Source organism: Gopherus evgoodei, chromosome 8, assembly GCF_007399415.2.
Source record: "Gopherus evgoodei ecotype Sinaloan lineage chromosome 8, rGopEvg1_v1.p, whole genome shotgun sequence".
Classification (NCBI taxonomy): domain Eukaryota; kingdom Metazoa; phylum Chordata; order Testudines; family Testudinidae; genus Gopherus; species Gopherus evgoodei.
This window is the reverse complement of record NC_044329.1, coordinates 70,023,282-70,048,368: the sequence shown is the minus strand read 5'-3', so window position 1 is coordinate 70,048,368 and position 25,087 is coordinate 70,023,282. Positions and strand designations below refer to the sequence as shown.

The 25,087-nt window shown below is 38.6% G+C and overlaps 1 protein-coding gene across 4 annotated transcripts in view; it reads right to left on the bottom strand.

The window, feature by feature from the left end:
* Positions 1 to 9,377: 9,377 nt before the first annotated feature.
* CAMSAP2 (calmodulin regulated spectrin associated protein family member 2) overlaps positions 9,378 to 25,087 on the bottom strand; it is a 164,858-nt gene continuing 149,148 nt past the window's right edge. For 2 of the 4 annotated variants that reach the window (XM_030573090.1, XM_030573092.1), the window contains 6 exons: positions 23,156 to 23,292; positions 22,161 to 22,381; positions 20,999 to 21,071; positions 17,939 to 18,054; positions 14,746 to 14,864; positions 9,381 to 12,963 (listed from right to left, as the gene is read on the bottom strand). In XM_030573090.1, the coding sequence (XP_030428950.1) occupies positions 12,658 to 12,963; positions 14,746 to 14,864; positions 17,939 to 18,054; positions 20,999 to 21,071; positions 22,161 to 22,381; positions 23,156 to 23,292 (972 nt within the window). In that variant the 3' untranslated portion in view covers positions 9,381 to 12,657. Of the gene's footprint in view, positions 12,964 to 14,745; positions 14,865 to 17,938; positions 18,055 to 20,998; positions 21,099 to 22,160; positions 22,382 to 23,155; positions 23,293 to 25,087 lie in introns of all 4 variants that reach the window. The other 2 variants (XM_030573089.1, XM_030573091.1) reach the window with 2 other exon arrangements.

The window sequence follows — 25,087 nt, the reverse complement described above, 5'->3', positions numbered from 1 at the left end:
TCGGGCCCCACCCCGCGCCGGGAGGGGTGACCGCGCAGCCGCCGGAATGGAAACGGGAGACTGGGAGGGGGAAGGGCAGTGGCGGCTGCTCTGTGGGGAGGGGACAGGGACAGGGACGGCGGGGACAGCCGGGGGCTGGGCGGGCCCCGGGATCTCCTGGCACGCGCTGCTGGGCCGAACAGAAGCGAAAAGAAGCGAGAAGGGAGCGAAGCGGGCCCCGTTGCAGGCGGCTGCATTGGGGAAGAAGCGTTACCTAGACCCGCGAGTCCCCAGAAGTCTGGACGTTGCGGGTGGAAACACAAGCTCGCCTTGAAAGCAGCTGCAAAAACGGTTCCCGTTTTAGGAAAACGCAGAAGGGAAAGTTCTTCTCAAGTGGTCACCCGGCTTGAAGCAGGGAGAGATCTGAGAGCTGTGCAGCCGCAGAAACTAACCCCGGCTAGCAGGGACTTATACATGTTAATGAAGGAAACTCTGCCGGGTAAATTACTTAATGTGTCTGCCTACGCCTCACCAGCTAGTCCAAGATGGTTCATGTTCCGAAATGGTTTGTGCCACCTTGGCTCTGCCTGGATTCTGCGTTGCTGCACGGTTCACCTGCCCCTGGCACAAGTCAGAGCATCTCCGTAGCACAGATTGTCACCATGAACATTTCTCATCCCTTTCATTAGCCTGGGTGTGCACCTACCGAGCAGGTTTAGTTGAGCCCAAACTTGTAGGTAGGATTCCAGCCTTTAGTGTATCAGGAAGAGGGGCAGGTCTGCAGAGAAGGTTTTGTGGCAAAGGTGCTAGACTAGGACTTAAGAACTCTGGATTTTGGTTTCAACTCTGCTATAGCTAGTAAGGTGTAGCTTTGGGCAAATCGATCTGTGCCTCACTTTCCTATCTGTAAAATGGTGATTTAAAAGAGTTTCCTGCCTCAGAGGGGTGTTGTATGGATAACTTCATTCATGTTTGAGGTGCTCAGGTATGTGGTGAGTCCCATGGAAAAGTATATAAATAACCTAGCAGCCTGGAACAAAAGATTCCTCCCATGTCACACTCACTGCAATCAGCACAGGGCAGGTAGACCACAAATAAATAATGAGCTATCTTGCTCATAAATACAAGTTGCTGACACATGCTTCTTTTATTATCCTTTTTGTAAAGTTTCTTGTTATAAGACAAAGACCTGGAAAGTGTCAAAGGAGGGTATGATCAAAGGATAAGGCCTCTTAGCTAATTCTCCTTAAATATTCAGTGAGTTGACCACCAGTCAGTCCGTGGGTGTAAATTGTTAGCAAAGCAGAGAAATTTCTATGTAGAATACTGTGGCTTTTTTAATGTGTTGGCCTGGAGGCAGTGAACATTAGTAAAAATGAGGGCAGGGCCCATTGCATAAACAAACTGCAATAAGGGATTGACAAGGAAGATAGATTTCAGGGGTAGTGACTGTCAGGAAACCTCAACATTATTAGAGTATTTTATTTATTTATTTCTATGCTGCATATCACCATAGTATTCTTTTTCACCGTACATATATATAGAGAGTAAATGTATATACATCGATAGCATGTGTATGCCTCCAAATACTCATTATGAAAATCTAGTCTTTACTAGTTTTGAATGTATTTGCATTGGGGATGAGTAAAGTATTGCCAGCTGCATGGTGAGTTCCTGGATCTCCCTGCCATCACAGTAAGAGGTGGGGAATCACTTGGCTTTTCCAGAAAAGAACAGTGCTGCCAACTACAATATGCATATATGTAGGGTTGGGAACCCTAGCTGGCAGACCACATGCCTTTAAAGCTGTGGGGCACTGGTGAACAGGTTCTTCATCCCACCTCCTTTGCACTTGCTGTTGTATAAGAAGAATGGCTGCATGCGTGTGTGGGGGATGTGGGAATTAAGATGCACTGTGTGCCCTCTTTTTTTCACACACACCCAGATAAAAGCTCCATAAAACAAAGATTTCAAGGCACATTTTATTACTATATAGCTCCTTAATCTTTTTGTGGTTTGGCTATATTACTGTAGCACTTTTTGAGAGATATTTAAGCAAGTATTATACACACAAACTACTGAATAATCACCTACAATTAATGTAGAACAGATGAACTTGTTTCCTTTGGGATAACTCATTATGAACACTGTGACAGGGTGTTCTAAAATCATATTTTCCTTGCTAATGCAATGGAGACTTATTGGTTGTTGGCAATATATTTAATTACTAGCTGTGAGCCTCCCCGTTTCCAGGATAGTCGTGGAATTTTGTTCTACTATCTTCTCACATTTTCTAGTGTGCTACAGCAAATCTGTTTTGCCTTATTTAATTATGGTAACTATGCTTTAAAATGTTGAACTGAGGCAGACCACTTCATTCTTGAGACCTTTTAATTGGATGACAAATATTTCCATTTATTAGATATTTTCTTTTTTAAGTGCCTGTTATGTATATATTTCAATTTCTTAGTATTAAATGAATCAGTCACATGAGATGGGGTGCAGAAGGGAGTGCTTTAGAGTATTCAGTGCAGCATTTGAAAAACAAAAAACACAATGTACCACCACATGGACAGTAATAGATATTTCTCACTTCTAACCCTTACACAACAGGCATGTATAACAACTCTGTGGTGAAGAGGGTAGAAGAATGGGAAAATATGACCATCTAAGAGCTCCATTGGAGTACTGGAAGGATTACCATGGATTTCAGTATAGTAGGATTGGGACCTCCTTGTAGCCCTTATTCTATGAGGTGTTCAATACCGCACAGAGACACACTCTGAAGAAACAAGTTTTCTTTTTATCTAGAAACAGCCAAAATGTGCAAGAAAAAATATTAAGTCTTTCAACCCTCTTATCCTGTTCTTTTTTTTTTCTAAAAAGGAATATGTAAAGGGATGCCAAACTCTTTGTCCTGTGAAGTGTGATGCAGACAAAGTGTCAGCTATTCAGCAATGACTCTGCAGTTAAAGGGCTATGAATACGCGACCTTCAGGTCCTGGAACGAAGCCCTTCTGAATGATTACAGTTCCGATATCACAACACATGTAACTTGACTCTCAGGTAAGATAATGAATGCCCCCATTTACATGTAAAAATATCACTCAGGTTCAGAGCTCTCTCATTGGAGTGAATGGGCAGTGTAGGTGTTTATGTAATGATTTTTAAAAGAATTAAATGCACCCTTTAAAAGAAATGTGCATATTCTGCAATACATCAGCAACCTCATGGTGCATAAGGAAATGGAAGTGACTATAAACAAATAGGAATCGGACCTGTTTAGTTTCACTGGCCAAGCTGAAAAAAATGTAAAAAGTGACCCATCAGCACAAATTTTGAAAAGTACATTAAAACTGAAATAACATTTAAAATCTAATCAGTCAAAGCATTAGAGAAACACCTATATGAATTAAAAGAAAGTCCATCTTGATGTTTTATTGTGGCTAATCCATTAATACTTTGGTGGCATATGTGGAAGCACAGGTCCTTAGTGCAGATGATTTCTCTCTCTAGTGGAACCCCTGAGACTCAGTGTTTTGTATTGGGAGTAAGCCTCCTCCCTCAACCCCTCCCCCAAACACACAGTGGATGACGAAAAAGAAGAAGAAATTCTGAGTTCAAAGTGTTTACACTTCTATGTGTGGGAATTACCTCGGTGTAGGGAACACAGTGTCCTTAGTGAGGATAGACCAAATCCCTGCAGACATCTGTGCTCAGAGAAGGTGCAGTTAACTCCCTTTGAGAGGTCAGCCTGGGAGAACAACAGAGCCTGTATTTGCAGTGTTGTTGTAGCTGTGTTGGTCCCAGGATATTAGAGAGACAAGGTGGGTGAGGTGATTGAGCCCTAGAAGTTGGTCTAATAAGACATTCTCACTTATCTTGTCTAAGATTTCCACAAAGGAGCTAGAATTGCTTACAGAGCCTTCAGTGAAACTAGACAACCTTTAGTTCATCTTTGCATTAACAATTCCAGTTTCGAGGTAGATCAAACAACAAAAAATATTGAGCCAACAAAAGATAATCTGCATCCAGATCATTTTAATAAGTGTTGACTTGTGTGCTCTTGTCAGGTCTTGTTATACCAGGAGTTAGGTCTGTGATGTTGTGGGAAGGATGAGGCAAACGCTGTTTAATGCAAAGCTCAGTACTTTATTAGCTCTTAATCTTTATGAAAGACTCCATTAGCAGATTAGCAGTGACATAAAAACATAGGTAGCTATTACTTCTTATGTTTTCCAGACTATGTATACATAAAGCTCATGTACCATAGACATAGTACTTTGTGATGCATCTTATGCGGGTCACAGAAATTCCTTTCAGGATATTTGCTGCCTTTTTGCAGATCCAAGTAATGACAATTTAAAGCTTATCTACATGGGAAGTCATTCCAGGATAGCTATTCCTGATCAACTCGGTCTGTGGATGCTCTTATTCTAGAATAAGGTGTGTTATTCTAAATTAGTTTAATCCACAAAGTAGATAAAGCACTCTTATTCCAGAATAAGAACGTCTACAGTTGGAGTTAATCAAGAATAGCTGATGTACTTTAAATTCACACCCTTATTCCAGATTAATTTTCATGTGTGGACGATATATTTCATATATAAATATATACTGCATCCACACATTTAGTGAGTTTTGGGAAGAGCTTGGAGGAACTTATTTTTGTAAAATTTCTTAGTAGAACTGTTAATTCTGTTTTCCATTTTTCTGCCCTCTATCTCAAAGTCTCATAGCTTGAGCAGTCTTTCCGGCCAATGGGACAGCTCACTCCAGGGATCCTAGAAATCCATTTGCCACAGAAGAATGCAGAATTTGCGTCTTTACAGAGAATCTTTAGTTTTACAGTTTGTGAAAAAATAAAAACACATTAACTAGATTTTACTGAAAGTACCAATGTCCGTTACTTAATGCATGCAACCTCCCTCTCTTGTGGTAGATTTTTGAATGTGCCTTAAAATTTACATAGCTAAACATACGCCAATAAACTGCTTCTGGTATATACAGCTTAGTGTTTTAATGCATCTCAAATTTCACTTCAGCTGCCACATGTAAGTTAATTAAAGTTATGAAAAGATGCCGAAAACTATAAAAATCATCCCTGAAGACAGTGTCATTGAGTCTGGCAAGGGCAAATTTCACGTTGCTGTTAATGTGCTGTTCTGTACCATATGGAGCAGTGCTGTAAATTACATTAGAAAGCAAACAGTTGTGGAATACATGGAAAGTGCTAAACAAACTGAATGAAAACAAGAGGCTGAAACAGCAGAGCTATTGACATCCATAAGGAAACAATACACTGTGACTAGATCACACCAGCATTTAAAAAAAAAAGTTGTAAATTGAGAACAGACATAGAAGTATTTGCTATATGTAAGATATACATATTGCAATTCTATTAATTTTATTATAATGATTGATGGCACTGATAGGCTTTGAACTTGCTTGAAAATTGTAAATATAGCAATAAGATTTGTTCAACTGATACATTGGTATGTATGTTGTGGTTAGGGAATCTAAAGTTCAGTGTTTAATTTTAGTCATGCAAAAACAGATTTTTATATCTTTTTTTCAGAGAATGTTGGTTTCTATATCATGGAAAACTAGGATCCCTGAATGTTGCTCTTCAGTTAGCCGTGGGAGTAAGGTCTGAAGAACTCCCTCTCCTAAAAAACAATTAAGAGGTGAATGCTTCAGATCCAGTGTTCCCAAATCTTGCTGATCAATTAGGACTGACCTAGACTCCCAAGGCCAAATTGCAGGTGAGTCATCTTCTGACCCTTTCATTGTTTCTGTATGGTTTTCTTGGCTTATTTAGCTCTTAGAGTCACACTTAGTGTCAACATGTAACTTACACAGCCCATTGAGACTGACTGTGAGGGAACCTTAGCTGGTGTAACTCATAAGAAGATAAGAATGTAGTTCCTTTTCTTTCTAGCAGGAAGGTTTAAGTTTTAAAGCAGCCCCATCACTAATTGTAATTTACCCTTTCTTCTGGCTTCTCTACATATAAGATGCACTCTTTAGACTCTCTTTTACATCAGTAGTGTAGGTTAGCAGGTCTAAGAGTTTGCATGTACCTCCCTTTAGACATCAGCTTTGATTCCACAATGATAATGTGTTGATCTTTTCCTGTACTTGCTGTATTTGGCTATAGAAAAGTTAAATTGTGATTTCTTTATAAGAAAAGAGAGAAGCTGTGGAGGTATGGAATGTTTTCTTTTAAATTGATGGACTTCTATCAAGTCCAAATTTAGAAGAAGATAATTTGAAGTCTTGTTTAAAATGGAGGATACTTGAATGTCAGTTTGAAAAGATTAGTTAACTAAATGTAAGTTGACAGTACACTTGGAAGGGGTTATGGCCCTCAAGGTCACACTTTATGGCCACACTTCTTTAAGGACTGAAGGTGGCAAAGAAATGCTGTTTTAGTATCAGATGACACAACTAGATAGCTCTGCAAGTGCAAGGTTTTAATATCTTTAATAAAAATAATAGAAGAATTGAAAAAAAATATCTGCAGATAGCTAGGACTAGATCCTCATCTACAGGCAAGAGAGGCTGTGCACAGCTGTGGGTGGGGAGATAAAGGTAGTTCTAAATCACCCTTGTGTCTCTTGATCCCACGGCTGGTCCTCTCCCTGTTATAACTTAGAGCTGAGCCACAATGGTGCTCTAAGTTACACTTAGCTGCCTGTCGACCAAAACGGTCATTCTGTCTGAGGATCACTGAGGTGTAGAGAGATTCTGCTCCTTTCTCACAGGAATGCCCTCTGCTCCAGGAAGTGGTATTAGCGAGTGGCATAAAGCTGCTATGCCATCTGTGAAACCTCTGTGAAGCTGGTGCGTATGACAACCGCCTTCACAGAGGATAAATGCAAGAAGCAGTTAAGCTCCTTTTTGGAATAGGCTAACTGAAAAAATAAGAGCCATCCCCCAAGACACATGCCTCATACAAGGCTGTTTGGAAACTGAACTATGGGGGCCGAAGGGTTTTGCTGAGCATTGTTTGATGGAAGTGCTTCTGGGAGCAGGATTGCACCAAGAAGTATCTGTTGTATTCATCAATTTCTCCTAACAGGAACAACCCATAAGATCCTGAATATTGGGAACTGCTGGCTAACTGCTCAGGCCACAAGAGGCAATATCCCCTACCTAAAAGGACTATTTAGGAAGCCAGTTAAGATCTCTGTATTTAACCAAATTGTGACGAGAGTAAGAAATTTTAACAGTGTAAGTGCACTCTGAGAGCTACCAAGCATCCCATTTGCCCTTTGTAGCCAATGAGATTTTCAGGTGCTCAGCATCTATGAAATTCAGGTCTTTTATATTGGTTCTACCAATTTAAAAGAAAAAAAATTGACTTCAAAATTTTTGGAACAGTGGTGTTCTTATTAAAATAACTTTATAGTGTTTGTCTTCATTTTTTATGTTCTCAAACTTAGAGAACTATCCAGATTGTATTAGTAGAGTTTAATGGTGGAATTAGAATTCCTATGAAACATACTGAAATACATGAATGCTTTAAATAACTTAAATAAAAATGTGCCTATTTTAGAATTCATGTTTTTATGTGGGAATATTCTCCGATTTCTAAATTACAAAATTAAAGATTTTTCAATCATGAGAAATAAAAATTGTTTTTCAGTTCTTTTGAAAATCACTGACAGACTTCGTCTGCTGGTAGTTAGCTGACAATTTGTCCCCCAAATTTGCAGATATGGTGGAGAACAAAAATATCCCACGGCTAATTTGTCTCCTCTACAGATTATTACTTTGCATAAGAGGAATTTCTTGGGTTTGCGCTCAGTAGCCGTCTTTCCTCACTGTTGTGGAGGAATGCTATCTTGCAGAATGAGTAGAAGCCTCAGGCCAAGGAACCAAAATATCTCCTATGATTTTCCAGGACCATCATGCAGAGGTGATTTTGCTCTTTTTTGTAAATATAAGGTCCTTGAAGGAAAGTTTTTATAGTGCATATTTATAGAAACAGCTTCCAACAGACCAAAGATTAAATATAAATTTCAATTTAGAATGTAAAAGGTCTATCATGGGCTGTGTGATTAAAATTGTAATTGTGTTGGATAGGAAGTTTCTGACTCTTTGGTTACATGGTCAGTCATGCTGACAATTATTGTAGGCAGTATGTCAGTATAGATAGTAGTAAATTTATGATTTTTACCTTTAATCTTCTGTAGTGAGAGGAGAAAATTATAAATGAAGAAAATGATACAAGCACTGTAAACAAAAAAATTCCCAAACCAAATGCTAACAGAAATGCATTTAAGTACTCTAGAGATGATTTGGCCATCATTGTCATCATGTTAGGGTTTAATGGGCCTGGACAAGGAATCCATTGGCAGTAAGTTTAACAGTTGTCTTGTTGATTCAATAACAGTGACATTATTTCCCATGGAATTGAACTTGAATATAATCACCACTTCTGCTTATTTGAAAGTCTTGTTTGAATGAGGCCAAGCATCACTTTTTAACTTTATGTGGTGGACCTCAGATCTGGAAAAAGGGGGTGTATTTGTGTCCCTTTATTCCAATTCCTTATCTTCTTGCAGAATTCACTCTTTGGTCCATTAGATTGGTACAAAGATGCTGTCCTATGGTGGTGAACCAGCAGGCTGTTTCTGCCATGAGCAGATTATCTGGCATATTTTGTTGGAATGTCTCTGGTGTCTATTTCTCCAAGAGTAAGATTAGATCATCTTTGTTTTTATCTGCAGTGCAAGAATTTTGAATGTGATCCTGCACCTGGCTTTCAAGCTGTTGTACTCAAAGTTAAGCAATTTATTTACTGCATTTACTGTTTTAACATACTTTTCTTCTGTTTATAGCTTTGTCATCTTGAAGCACTGCCTGATCAAGGTGGTTTAGGTACTTTCTTATAACATTCATGCAGGAGCTTCAGCCCTGATTCAGTGATGGACAAGTACATTTTTAAGTGCTTTTCTGAACCACATTATTTTCCAATGTCTTAACTAGTGTTGTAACAGCCATTAGATTAACTGGCTCCTCATATTTTTAGCAGCTCCATAAGCAAAGTTTCCTCTTGCTTTTTATGAACAGGTGACCTGAGATATGATATCTTGGTTAACAGGAGAGAGTTGAAATCTCAGTAGTCTCTCTAAATCTGGCTGGAAACATCCATCAGAGAGTTTTAAATTTTGTATATTTGGCAGCCTAGTCCCAAAACCAAGATCACTGGGATTACAGAAAAGTATGCAGAACAAAGACCATAAAGCTAAAAAACAAATGCAAGATTCCATCAAATGGGCATAGGTTAGCCCAGTATATTTAAATTGCTAAATTACATACATGGAGAAAGATAAGTTTCCAAGAATTAAATTCTGACCAAGATATACACCACAGTTGGGAAGTACAAGTGATTTCATAAAAAGCTGTCAACGCTTAAGAAGCCTTAGTTCATTCAAAAGGCAGCTGCTCTTCTATGTTGCAACACAGATAACCAGGAACACTTCACCTCATGTTCTGCCTTTTGTACATTTCCCCTTTAAGCAGCAATCAAGTACAAGGCTTCGTTTTATATTAAAAACACCCTCCACAGGCCAAACCAAAGCTATTGACATGAACACATTATGCTGAATGATAACCTCCCAAAATTAGACCAATCCTTTGAAACAGTGAAAGTTAACCATAAGATTGGGACTAGTGTGAGTGGGAGACAAAATGATCTTGGCAACTGGCCTGCAACTATGAACTTACTTTTAGAAGAGATTAGGATTACATTTCATTCTTGAAGGGAAAGAGTTGTTAAATCCAATTCTTCAACAGCCTTCTTCTGATAATAGAACACAGAGTTACATGTTAAATAAAATAAACATAAATGGGGGATGAAAAGAAAATACAAATCTGTATGTATTTTTTCTAAAATTTGTAAGGTGTTCAGCTACCATGATGAGCATGCTTTGAATAGGTAGGTGAATTGATTAATCACACTTTGTTTATATTTAAACATAATATGAAAGAGCGTGAGAAAATGTATGGTTTTTGGTGCCATGCTTTTATTTAACTGAAAGGAAAAACTACACTGTACCACATAAGTAGTAATATGACAATATTTTACAGCACACTATTTGAAAAAATATGGAAGCAATATTCCACAGAAGTGGACGAGTAAGCACACAATACACTGTACATTTCTCAACAGCGCCCATTAAATCATAATTAAATAGCTGTATTTGGCTTTAAACAGCCAAACAATAAAAATGAACAGTCATACTAAAATTTAAAAAATGGTTTCAGTAGCAATTATGACTGTTAAAATTTGAAGTTTTGCTCTGGAAATTAAGATGAGTGTTTGGCAAATTCAGTCATAGCAACAATAATAATACCACCCTTGATGAAAGCACCAGTGTGTTCTGAAAAGATCAGTGATAAATTCTGGCCTTATGAAAAGCTTTTTTTTCTTTTTTATTTTTTTAAACATGACCCCAACCAAAGATACAGTGTAATTAGAAAATTTGCAGGCTTAAAAAAGAAAAAGCATCTGTCTTCACTTTTCCTGTATTAAGAAAAAAATTTAGACTGTGAGCAATGAACTTTTCAACTGCATTATTCATATTCTACCTTTAGACACTGCACATTTTTTAACCGGTAGACAAATATGAACATAATACATTCAGTCATATTTTAAATGATTCAAAGAATCTCTGTGGCATGTATTTTAACTCACTTTGTTTAGATGGATGTGCATGTACTAGTGAGTATTGCAAGTGTTAGTCAAATCCTAGGCCAGTTTTAGAAAGAAAAAGGCCTCCCATGATAAACCTTTATAAACATATTCATCATATCCACGACTGTTAATTCCATCCACCCGCACCCTACTCCAGCACTGACTTTTTTTGAACTAATTTTTACAATACAAAGTTCATATAACAGTAGTTGTAAGAGCTATCTAACAGGCAGAATGTGCAAACCCTCTTTCCCCTCTATATTTTTTATATAATATATACATAATATGTATACACTTGAAATATAAGAGTTACATATCCTGATCATATACATGCAAACAGTAGGAATCAGCTAGCCACAAGTAGTTTTGAGCCACATACATCTTAAACATGTACTTTAAAGTGTTTTTTCTTTTTTTACAGTTTTAACAAATATACATAAGAACATAAATTATAGTAAAATATTGACAGCATTTGAGAAAATGTTGATAAACAACCCAATGCATTTATGCCTAAGGCCTTATAATAATTAAAAAAGTACTGTTCTAAACTGTTTAAGGACATCTCATTTCTGTGAATCTTCTATATAAGTAAATGAGTACATCATAGTAGTGAGGCATTATTTCTCTCTAAGCAGTTCAGTGAGAGAAATGTACATAATTTTAGTCTCTACTCCCCATGAAACAGAATGAACTACATAGTTACAGAATAACACTGTCCTTATTTTTATATTTACACAGTTGTCACAACACAAACAGAACAGAATCATAAATCATTCAAATCTTTTCCTGAGAATGAGTTCGCCCCCTCCCACCAACTAATCCTCTGGTACACGTTGCCAAAAAAACCACAGATTTGGGGGAGGTTTCAAGTTTGTAGTTTTTTCAGAACAGTGCTACATTGAAAATAATTATGCAAAAGAAAAACACTAAGCACACTTGTGCAAAATAATGAAACACTGATGAAATCAAAATGTAGCCCTTCGTAAATAATACTGAAATATGTTCCAATGGCTATTTTCAAATATGTTTATATTTGTTAAAAAGATTGAAATGTCAACCAGGTTCTTTGCCATACTTATTTTAAGAGATTCTCAAAATGTCATTTGTCAAAGTATGTAAAAAAAAAAGTGATTTACTTCTTAAAAAGATGGACAGACTGAAACACATATCAGATGTCTATCCACAGCAAAATTTGTTTAAGGCTGAATTGGGTAGAACTGAGGTGAAAAAACAGATTTAGTTAGTGAATACTGTGACTCTCCTGAATATTTTAGTTGCTAAATAATAATTTAATCTGAAGGAAACCTCCCTTTAAGCAGCTCAAAGAATTCCCTTAATATTTAGTTTAAAAAAATAAACCAGTGTTACAGCATTGAAATGGAACTGGAAATACTCAGTGGGATCTTTCAGTAATGATTAGAACATACGAGAGTCTTTCAGAACAAGACCAGGATGTCTTAGAATAACTATAGAGTGTTCTGTATCTCATAATAGACCACTTTTTTTGTTTGTATTTCATGATGGAATTCATTAAGTAAATTTCAATGACACTGAAAATAAGAAAAGTGAAGGAAAAAACAGCAAGAAAATTAAGTTTCAGGACAAGCACAAACACAAAAGCATAAGGCAAGAAATGTAAAAAATGTAATTGGAGTCACTGCAGATGAACAACATTCAGTGCTTGTGTATCTAATCAAAATATAGAGTAAATGTATCCTATAGTCTCTATTAGCATATACAAATCTCCACACATGAATCAGACATTTCCATTATCACTTGTAGTTGTATCACCTAAGTGACAATCTTCTGTACTCTTAAATACTGTGTTTACATTCCAGTTGTGGATGATAAAAGAGCTTGTCCAATTTCAAGTTCTATAAGTCTTGTTGGCAACTAGAAACCTCTTTTCTATAGGCAGTAAAGATGAAGTGCAAGTTTACTACAATTGTCTGAAGCAAATATTTTCCCCACTATGCCTTGGTAGGTAAGAGTTTTTTAGGAGTTACTGGTCTCTTGGTTTGCCACAAATGGCTGTGAATGGTAATTGCATCAACACTGGCAGACATAGTTTTAGCAGGTATGTGGCTGAATTGCTTCCTGTCAGAGTTATATTTATATAGCCCCTCTATCATTTTCTTTGTGATTGATTTGGGGCCTATCCCCGTCAGCTTACTGATTTCTTCAGTGTCAGGGCAGTATGTATACAAAGATCTGAACTGGCAGCCGGAATCCCGGAATAGGATTAAGAAGTTATTGGCATCAGATTTCTCCATTTCCTTTAAAAGAAAAAGAGAAGTGTTTACAATGTGAAATTTATATTACATGTAGGAAACCCTCAACACTAAGTTGTAGGGGGTTTTATTTTAAACACATTATAGGCTAAACTATAGTTTAAGTTGCAGAATACTTTCCATAAGACCTTGTTTTCAGTTGATTAAATTTTTCCCAAACTTTAAGTATTAGAACCGAACTTCTGCATGCTGGATGTTTGCCTCAGGAAGAATTTTCATTTTTTATAAAAAATTAAGCTATAACAGTGCAGTTGTTCTTAAGAAGGAGGTAAGGGGAAAAATAATAATTTTTGCCCAGGTTAAAAATATATATAACTGTTAAATTGAGAAGCGCTAGCACCTCCATACTTGGGAGCAGGGGTTTGCAATTTGCAAAGGAGGTTGCCTTTGTACTAAAGATGTACTTGTTGCCACTGGCCAAATTTGGATAGATTTTTAGGGAATCTAAGTTTCTGAAAAATTGCAAGTTAGCACATAGTCAGTAGAGGCTTGTTAGAGGCCATAAGCTTTATGGTCTAAAGATCCCAGTTGCGCAGATCATGATCCATCTGAAACAGCTCCTACTTGCTGACTAGACTGAGCCTGCTCCATTCTAGGGCTGCAGGAGTGGAGCATAACCTTCTCTGCAATTGCTCCTTCCTACTGCTGGGAGCTGTTATGGTGCCAGGCACCAATACTGCCAGCAGAGAGACTGTTTTTCCTGTGCTCCTGGAGCCCCCTCTGCTTTCACCCAGATAGTATGGAGAAGGAAGCATTCTGATATGAATACAGAGGGGTGAGGAATAGAGGGAGGGGATGGGGCAGAAGGCCTTACCTACTAGAGCACACAACCCTTCAGAATCTGGAATTGAACCCAGGACTCTTAAATCTTGACACTGCTTTCCTCTCAGCAAATAGCTATAAACCCACTGGCAAAGTGTGTGTCTCTACCACTCTGGTGGCTAGCGTACATTGAGGATTATAGTTTACTGTTACTACCAGTTACTCCGTTAGGTTAAATAGTAGAGATCTGTGTTATGGATCTAAAGATCCCAACTCTGCTGAAGACCCATATGAGTTCCACAAAATGGAATTGCTTTCTTCAGTTTGCTTTTTAAAAAAAAACTTAGAAAATCATGTTTTAAAAACCCCAAATCCTGGTTTTTTGTTAGGTTGCTAAATCGAGCATTTAAAAGTTAGCAAATTCCAGAATTAAAATTGCCTGTGCATCAGGGGCGGCTCCAGGCACCAGCATGCCAAGCGTGTGCTTGGGGCGGCAAGCCGTGGAGGGTGCTCTGCCGCTAGCCACGAGGGCGGCAGGCAGGCTGCCTTCGGCGGCATGCCTGCGGAGGGTCCGCTGGTTCCATGGCTTCGGCAGACCTCCCGCAGGCGTGCTGCCGAATCCGCGGGACCGGGAACCTCCCGCAGGCAAGCCGCCGAAGGCAGCCTGCCTGCCCTGCTTGGGGCAGCAAAATGCCTAGAGCCGCCCCTGCTGTGCATATAAATAATTCAGTCTCCTTCAGCACAAGCATTATGATACTCTTTAATTACATGATCCTATATGATTGTTTCCATAATACCGCTTGCTCTTTTGGTCCTTTACTCAGAGAGGGGACAGGCTTAGGATCATTGAGACTACTCTAGCCATCCACGAAGCATTTACACAGCATTGAGAGGAAGATTCCTTTCCACTCTTCCCTCCAACCTCGCACATCTCCCTAATGTCCAAAGGAGACTGGATTTAATCCCTTTTTCTTTTTTTAATCATCAGAAGGAAAATATCCTTACCTCCAATATTTTTTTCTTCTGACCTTCATTTACTTTTCCAGCCAAGCAACAATGAGCCAGAGCATTCTGAATAATATGCTTATTGGATTTTGCACTGGGTTCTTTATAGAGTTTTGGGCCTATGAAACAGAATCGACAAATAGGCTAAGTGATTCAATAAACTATACAGAAAGCAGTCTTGAGCACCACTTTTTCCATCTATCATTTGTATATGTAACCATACAATCCTAGCACCCACAAAAGAAATAAGTGGAGCTTGGACCTGTTACACACATGCATTGATTGACTGCTATTCTTCTGTTACTGTATCACAGGATTATGTGTGAATGTGGTACAACCGTCAAGTGAAAAAAGGATTTTTTTTTTAAATAATACTAGATTCACTCAATAAATATGTCCTTCAGCATTAGAGCATCATAGGGGCATTTTAGGGAACTATCTTGAATATGCCTCATAAAAACTATTCATAATAATCTACTAATGATCAAATACTTGTATTTTAAAAAAATCCTTCAACCAACTAGGAGAAGTTTCATTTCTTCCTCTGCTCTTAGTTTTGAAGGGAGAAACCGAAAACAGTGAGTTGCTACAGTGTTTAGAGTTATTGGTCTCCTGCCTTCTGGGATTTGAGTCTTGTGGAATCTCAACTGTGACTTTGCCCACAATGAAGGCAGAAGGTCTTGGTGCTGATTCTGACAGGTCATTCAAGGCTGCCTGAAGTGTTTGTTCCATCAGGAATGACTGGAAAAGCCTATGCTTTGGTTTCTGACAGGTGTGCAATGTAGGGTTGTGAGCTGGAGAGAAGCTGATACTATCCCCCTCTTGCTGACTTTAAGTGGTGACTTAGTCCCATGGAAAAGCCAAATTGGAAGAAAATTTTACTGCAAAAAGTTAAACCAAAAACCAGGTCCCCCAGATGAAAAATGTATCAAATATATTTTTTTATAAACTGTTCTTTGGAGGGGGGGTGATGTAACCTATTAGTATCAAAGCAACATATGAAGCCTAAGAACCATACGCCCTCTAGAAGATGTCTGGCTCTTCACCCTAACAATAATTTTGAGGGATTAGTCAATGGAGAATAGATTCAGCAATTTATCTTCCTATTTCAGTGAAGACACTTTAATCTTAAAGGCTACCAATAATTTAAAATCAGGATGAACTTTCAGTGTCTTAGACTAACTAACTGACTGTTTGGAGGGAAGAACAGAATCAATGGGAAAAGATGTAAGAAATCTGAGTTATAAACCACAGAGTATTCAAAATTATGTGGCAAAAAACCCTGATCGAGTTCCTTAAAAAAAATCATGCTGCATTTAAAAATAAAGTCTGAAAAGTTAAAAAAAAAACAACAACCCCCCACCCCAACCTTGAGACAATGGGTCTTACTGAGAGAACTAAAGGAGACAACCTAAGTCCAGTGTTAGTACCTGTATTAGACTTAATCCTGAGGAGATGCGAGGAAGCAATTAAGTTGGTTGAAAGAGCGCTCAAAGATTGGTAGATAAGTACTGTGTGCAGTATCAAGATTGTAAATTTGGCCTCTTCTGTAGTTTATTGCAGTAGTGTTGAAGAGGAAAATAGTTTATTTTCAGAACATACAAATTTCCCAGCATAGCTTAGAGCTGCACAGCCTCATAGATCAAAATTAACCTCCTTAAAAGCTTGTTTATCTACAATACCTGTTGATACTTCAGAGCTATTCTTTGCGAAAATGAGCGATATTACATGGACAAAAACACAGATTTTATTATTATAATGATGCAAGACATTTTGTAATACACCTCTATCCCAATATAACGCAGTCCTTGGGAGACAAAAAATCTCACCGCGTTATAGGTGAGACCGTGTTATATCAAACTTGCTTTGCCCCACTCATTCCTTGTTCCCTGACCACCCCCTCCAGAGAACCCCATCCCTAATCACCCCCAGGACCCCAACCCTACCCAACTCCCCTGTCCCCTGACTGCTCCGACCCCTATCCACCTCCACCTCCACCCCTATCCTGACAGGCACTCACCGGCAGTGGCAGGAAGCAGAGCAGCCCAGCCCCAGTCTGCTCCACTCTGCCAGCTCCCAGCCACAGTGCTCCGCTTCCCGCCGCAGGTGAGTGCGGGGAGGTTGGGGAATGGATGTCCCCCATACTCACCTGCAGCGGGAAGTGGAGCACTGTGGCTGGGAGCTGGTGGAGTGGAGCGGAGCGGACTGGGGCCGGGGTGCTCCACTTCCGTCGTTGCTGGTGAGTGCAGAGGGGATCCCTTCTCCCAAGCCCACTCTCCCGATCCATGTGGCTGGGGCTGGGGCGAGGGACACAGAGCGGGCTGCTCCTGGCCCCCCACTTATCCCCCAGGCCACTCTGGGACTGTGGTGCCCCCAAAAGTTCCCTCCCACAGCTCCTGCCCCCCAGACTCCGGGAGGAAGCCCCTGACTGCCCCCGAGACCCTCTGCCCCTTATCGAACCCATTGGCCTGGCCTGGCCTGGCACCCTTAACGTGCTGCTCAGAGCAGCGTGTCAGAGCTTTACAGCATTGTATGCGAACCCGCATTATATTGGGTCGCATTATATTGGAGTAGAGGTGTATCACATGCTACACACATGGAAAAAGAGGATGAAGATGTCACTATTGTTAGATTCATAGGGCAGTGAAATATTAGAATTAAGGCAGTAGAGAGTTTTTAATAAGTCTTGAGTTTTTAAAGAGGGGTGTCTTTTGAAACAAGATATAAACTATGGTGTATGGGTGGCTTTCAAAGAATTCTTCAATTCTTTTATATTTAGATTTATATTACTGAATAGATTTTTTTCTCCTATGACAATTATATTTTTCTCTTTGAAGTTTTTGGTTACAGACCGATCACATTTTCTACACTTTCCTCCCCTTGCTATAGAAACAATTTTAATAGGACCTGCATAAAGTTACTTATGTGAGCGTTTGCAGGATTTGGCCTAAATTTGTAGTTTTGTCTATTTAATATACCACATTTCCTATTGTATCAATATTTTTTATTTTATATATTACGCCATTTTTAGATAGTCTAGACATTTGCTTCCTTATTATAGAAGATTAATTTCAAGCCTTTAAGAAAGAGTCCTCAGTCGTGTTGTAGGAATGGCAAACAAAGAACCAAAACTCCCCATACACAGATCCTTCTTATACCCAAACATTTCCCTAAGAACATTACCAACACTGACCTGTGTATTCTGTAGCAGAGGCCACTGAAGAAGTTGTAGATGCATTTTCCCAGTCTTTTTCCCCATTGCGACTACCACAACGACTTGGAGATAAGAATCCTTCCACAGACTCAGACCTAAAAATGTACAAAAATACGTTTTCCTGTCAGAACTGAGTAGAACATAGCTATGAAAAAGTCCTCTTATTTTCAGCAGAATGGCCTTTTAAGATCAAAAGAAGACTTAGAATCAGATGTACCAAACCCGTGGGAAAAAAAGGAGAAATTGGGCTTGTTTTTGGCTTAACTGGCTTGTGAGTTGCTTGTTGGCTGGTTTTGGTTTGTAGCTTGTTGCAGCTTTTTTTTTTTTCAATTGGCTCACGGTAGGGAGGGGGGCAAGCAGGAGGAGAGTCAGTGGTGCACAGCGGGACCATGACAGTCCCAGACTGCACCCCAGGGGATCTAGTCACATAGAGTCTTGTGGATCTTAGGGATTGGCTTGTTTTGAAATAGGATTAGCTTGATTTTTGGCTTACTGTGAAGGTTGGGGTGCTTATTTCCCACGTGAAAGTTGGCAACTGTGCTTAGAATATATTACTACGATAGAAGACAGCAGGATATGAAACGTAGACTAAAAGCCATAATGTTACCAGAAGAATTAGAGGGGCAACTCTGTATGTTTACCTTCTGTCACATGTATTATTTAAGGTGTTCCAAAAAGATTAATAGTAGTAGGAAATTGTAGACCAGGGGTTCCCAATGCAGTGCCCGTGGGTGCCATGGTGCCTGCCAGGGCATCTAACTGTGCCCGCGTAGTGGCCGGCAGATGAGCATCCACCAAAATGCCGCTGAGAAGCAGCATCATCTAGAGGCGTAGCTGCCGAAATGCCGCTGATTTTCGGTGGCAATGCCTCTGGATGATGCTGCTTGTCGGCGGCGACACCTATTGACGTTGCCACTTGTTGGCGGCATTCTGGCAGATGCTCGTCCGCCGCCATGGTCCTCCATAGCTCGTCGTCTGGCGCCCATCAGACGAAAAAGGTTGGGGACCGCTGTAGTAGACTATACGTCAAGGAAAGAGTTCTAACAAAATCTATTAGACTGTAGAACAGTCTTACTGAATTTTGCTTGAATCATTTAAAACTACACCGAACAAAACATTTGAGAGTTTTCCATAGGGAGAAAGCCTGCTCTTGACAGGATGATTAACTAGACAAGTACAATGTTTGTTTTCCCATTGCTGCTGCTGATGGCATTATTATAGCAGCTGCCAGTAAGGACTGCTGTAGTTAAGGTTGCAAAACAGTTTCTATTATAACCTTTTGTTTTCACAAATATTAACCATTGAGACTGAAATAATCAATGCTTTGTCCTTAAATCAGGTGAGTCATTTGCTATGGAGCAAGGAAGGGAGTTCTCCTCCTTGACCTTTATTTGCTCCCCCTGATTTTTCATAGGCCTATAGGTCTTCCACTTTTTGCCCTCCCACCAGACTTTGCAGGATATAATGTAATTACATATAATGTTCTATATGCTGACACCACTTTATCCTACCCCTCAGTCCCCCCTTGAATTTTTATGAAATGACACTTTGCTCCAAATGTGAATATTTTTACATGTGGAAAGTGTGAACAAAATCCCTTCAGCTATATTTTTTCAGTTAAATTCTAAATTTCTTTGAATGAGACTACAACAAAAATTGGTCACGTTTGAAACTTGGCATGGATGTGGTCCTGAACAAGAGAAAGGCCTTGCTTGGTTGAAGAAATTAAGAAAAAAAGTGATTTTAAAAAACATTTTCTGACCACATTCAATTGACATCTGGTAGAACCTTAGCAGCTAATTAAGTTTCATTTCACTTGTAATATCACTGTACGTTCACTCTACTCAGCCTGTGCATGAGGGAGACTGCAAACTGTCTTTATGAAATTCACACAGTACAATCCTCAAAAGAAAACCCCGTTAACTCTCTGACATGAGGAAAAAGGAGAAGATTATGGCAATTCCCCTCCTTCCCTACCCCAACCTAAAATAAAATCAAATCAAATCAAGGATCCTGAAAATTCCATGCCTCTCATCAATTTTTACTGGATTCTACAAGATTCTGAAAACTCAAGCTCTGAATCACATCTGAAGCCACAGTAAGATGCATGAGTACCAGTCATTGTTACTTCAGTGCAGCACATCTGCACTAAGGTTTTGCACAAGTACAGATACATCCATGTGGCTAATCTAGTGTAAATAAAATAACTAGACAAAGCTTTACTTTTTTCTGTAGAATAGCTCAAAATAGTTACAGTATACCTCCTCTCAAATAAAACCAATAGTTTTAAGAGATGCCAAATACACAATACATGTAATTAATATAATTTATGCACTACTGTGACAAGCAATGAGCCAGTGCTCAAAGCATGAAGAAAAGTGAGGCAGTAACTCACTAAAGCTACAGGGCTGGTCACAGTTGAGAAGTAAAACACGGTGGCAGTAAATACAGGATAAAGTTGGGTTAAGTCTGATCTGAGCCTCAGAAAAACTCATGTTTCCTTTTTCTTCTCTCCTCTCTTGAATGTTAATTTTATGAACTTGTATTTATTTAATTCAATCTTTTCATTATATCATTTTCAAGTGAAAACACCACACTGGCTTTTAACTCACAATAAATTCTGGTATTCAGCCTAGGCTGGTGAAAAAAATGCCAGTTAAGTTCTGGTGAGCTCCTGACGACTTTTTGCAGAAACTAAGAAAAACAAAAACCACAAATCTATCAAATCAGCAAAAAAGTACTATGGCATATAAACAGAGCATGTAAACAAAGAATCTACAGGTGGTGAATTAAAGAGATAGCACATCCACTGGATTTTTCTTTTGCACTCATTCACAACTGCACAATCAGCAGCACTTGTGAAAATTAACACACACAACTCAGTTCTTCATCAGCCAACAGCGTGACGGCTCAGTGTTTCAGATCAGGAAAGAGTATCAAAATATACAACTTAGGTACTTTATGCATTTTAGTACATGTGCCAGTTTTCTGAAGATAAACACCAATTTGTATTAAATAAAGGTGTTACTGCAGCTTTACCTTGGTGTTCTCTTGCCTGATTGCACGCTGTCATTGTCTCCTGTGTTCAGTGATGCCAATGAAAGACTAGATACTGAAAAAACACGATAAAGTTGTGAACCTGGATAAAAACAAAGTTAAAATTCATGAAAAAGCAGGCTAATAGTAAAGAGTCTGTTCATTAGACACAACACCAGCAGAGGGAAATTGATAAGTGTTCTTATTTCTATATACGGTATACCTGCATGCATATGTTGCACAGTTAATTCATGTATTTACAGACACAATACCAATGGAACTTATTTGAATTTGGAGTTTTCTGAGGCTAAGCGTTAATGTGAAATATAGAGCTGAAATATGGGCACTAGATTAAAGTTGCAAAATCAGCAAAGCAGGTCTAGTTACAATGGAATTAATTTCCCATTATAAACTGGAAATTTGAATGGATTGTTATGGAGCATTTTAAATTGTACTGAAATAAGGTGGGAGCCATGGCACGGCACACATGGCACGACAGCGAAGGAAATGAAAACCTTACTGCTAAAAACACAAATGAGGACATTGAACTTTCCTCTAAATGTAAACTCTTAATATTTTCTTTGAAATCATTATTCTAAATTATTAAATAATTAATGACATGCTGCCCTATTCACAGGATTATTCTCACTACTACACATGCACTAAGTCAGGCGAGTATGTGAAGTAGTCATAATAAAAACACACCAGAACATAAAGGTAACTTTTCAGAGGTACTTTAGTTTTTGTCTATGATGAAGCAGCAACTTAAGGACTCTTACCTTATAGTCATAATTTTATTTATTAATCTCACATCACCCAAATGTTCTACTCATTCTTAGCTCTACAGGTGCAAAGAACAGGTTAGTGGCTGGAAAGAATACATGAGCATGCACAAAATTGTGCCAGACATTAGTGCTTTTGCTGGTGTTCATCTAGCAAACCTTTGTGATTCTTCTTATATGCATGCATGCATAATATATCAGCAACATTTGTCATCATTAGCTGACATTTGTAAATTCTACTTTTTCCAATTCAGTCACATGCAGCTTCAAATATTGTACATTGGTTTAGCATGCGGCTAATCTATGCATATTTTGATTAGTACCACAATTCAAGCTGGTGTTTTAGCATGAACAGACTCTTTTTATACACCGATATTTGTTACCTGGTGGACCTTTAAGTGGAGTTTTGGGTGATTCAATATGATCTCTATGAATAGATTTTGGACGTGGCTTTTTTTGTTTAGATGAGTGTGGGCGTGGCTTTATTACAGTATCCATTTCTTCCATGAGCTTCAGCTGTTTCCGTCTCATATATTCTTGCTTAATAAATTCTCTGCGTGCTCTTTCATCTTCTTTCTTTTGACGTTCTTCCTCTGTCTTGCGCCTAAGAAATCATGAAATAAAGTTTTAGTAGAAAACTTTCCCTTGTAAAGATTAGCAGTTGTAACCACCATAATACTAGTGACAGGGAAAAAATGGCTATTCCAGAATCTTCGAGTTCTCATATACCAGTAAGATGAACTGGTCTATTCTCAGTTTTCAAACAGTTTAAAAACTTTACACACTTGAATGTTGTTATTGGAAAAATTAAGACTATACTTAAGATTGTGGAATTTTTGGATTTAATTGTTTTAAAAAAAGTTTTCCATTTATTTATTGAGAACTTGTCTTTCTTTTCACCATAGATCTTTGATGTGTTTTTAATTGTATCAGGAAAATCAGAAGATTTGGATCCAGATTTTCAGCTGATACAAATTTGCCAGTTTACACCACCAGAGGATCAAACTCCTCACCCCCATTGTCGATGTAAATAATGGGATGAAAAAAGTTATCTACTTGTATAGTATGGTTCAAACCCTACCCTCAAATACATATGAAAAATTATTCTTTCATTCAAGTGGAATTGTGAATAGATACAACAGAATGTACTCTTAGTCTTTAACTCAGTTTGCCAGTACCAGAACTCCCTGAAATCTATTTAGGTAAAAGGTTTAAATAAAGTATTGGGCTCACAGGGGAAAAAGGATTTGTTGTGGAAAACAAAGAAGGGAGACCTCATTGCATTATGATTACAATTTTTATAATTTTTGCCATAGCAAAGATTCCCATGTATATTATTATTGCTTATGTTGCAATTAGCATATGCAATTAACTTTACCTTGTCTCTTCCTTCTTATGTTCTAGCTCTGCTTCCAGCTGCTGCTTTCGAAGTAGAGTCTCTCTTTCCCTTCTCAACCGTTTCTCCAGTAATGCTGCCCGTTTCACTGCCATATCATTTTCTGCCTTTTGATCATCCTAGTAGCAACAATATTTAGGAAGAAACTGATTAGGAGATTTTAAGATAATTTGGTTCTGCATATGGTATACTTCAGGTCACTAAAAGTCCACATTTTTTAGATTGTGTTGATATAATCTATTAAATATCCTTATTGAAAGTCTTCCAATATCTTTCTCCTACCCTATGGAAAACTAAACCAGCCCTCCACAACCCTACCAGTACACACTTGGAGATTATTTAGTTATGTCAAAGAAGTATTTATACTTCATTTATATCAACAATGGAGATAATGACTGAAGTGGTGAAACCTATACAGATTTAACTATCAAACCACAGCAGGAGGAAACATCCACTTGAGGAGTAGCACCTGGAGACACGAACAGCTGCCTCCAACTTAAGCCACTGGGACCTGTTTATGAGGGCACCCTCAGCTAGATCAACAGCACATCTCTCTGCCCTTGAAGACAAAAAAGCTTCAAAGATCTCATTCCATTCCAAAAAAAAAGGGGAAAAGAGCAACCAGGAGTCAATGGTGGGGGTTGGGGGGAGAAGGGGCATTATGACGTTTATCCCAACATTAATTCAAAAAACTTGTTACCGCCTTTTATATCACATATCCTTACAAGAAAGCTAGTTAAGAAATTTTTTTAATGTTCATACAATGCATTGAACTTGTCAAGTGCTGCACAGCTAAAGTGACAGTCTTGGTTATTTTTATGACGTATTTGTGCTTTAAGATATTTCAGATGTCCCAGATTTTCAGCTCATCTATGTGAAAGTGGTTGTCTACACAAAATTCACTGAAAGCTGCTCTGAGGTTTTGCATGTAAGTAAAGATGGTCAACAGGCAGAATGCAGGTCAGGACAACTAAGGCATAAAATAAGGCACCAGTCCTGAAAACATGCTTAAATTTATGTACTGAGTAGTCATAATGAACTCAGGAGTCTGGTTCCAAAGCCCTTTGAAGTCAATGGGAGTATTTTCATTCATTTCAATGGGTTGTGAATCAGGTCCTCAGTGCCTGTTTGCAGGATTGAGGCCCAACTGATTTATTTCTAATAACAAAAATCTAAACCTTTGCAGAAGAATACCACAAAAGGGAAATAAGAAATAACTCAATATTACTTTTTCTGACATACTACAGGGAGTTTATATTTGTTAAAGTAAATTAAAGGCCCTCTCACATTATCTCCTGCAGTTACATAATCCTATTCAGATCCAACAGCACAAACCCTTGCACACTTGCAGAGTCCCATTAGCTTCAATGAGATTCCACATGAATGGAGATGTCCATATTAGTGGACCTTAGTGCAGGACTGGGGTCTTAGGGGGATTGCACTCTACACACTCTCAGACTCAAAAAAAAACAACCAAAAACAGAACAGGATTTGTAATGGGAAAGATCTTGAAGAATGTGCACAAATTGCTGCTCATCAGGTGGATGCAAATAATTCTAATTTTTTTCCAAATGGTGGATTCAGGGCATACTAAAACAGAAGATAGCATAATAATGGCAAACCTTAGTAAGTTAGCTTGTATAGTTGTACTATGACAGTAACAAGGCACTATCATATGAAACTCAAGGGGTGCAGGAATGAACACAGGAGTTTCACTTTCAGTTAACTGTAGGCTGTGCATGGGGAGACGATGACAGTTTTCCAGGAGGAGCATGTGACTATGCAATACATAAAGCAACCTCTGCTGGCCAATTCAGTATCTTTTGTTAGCACCATGGATTGGTTTCCAGAGGGAGATAGGGCATGCATATCGTGGATGGAGCAGTTTCAGTGATGAATTGAAAAGGGAATAAA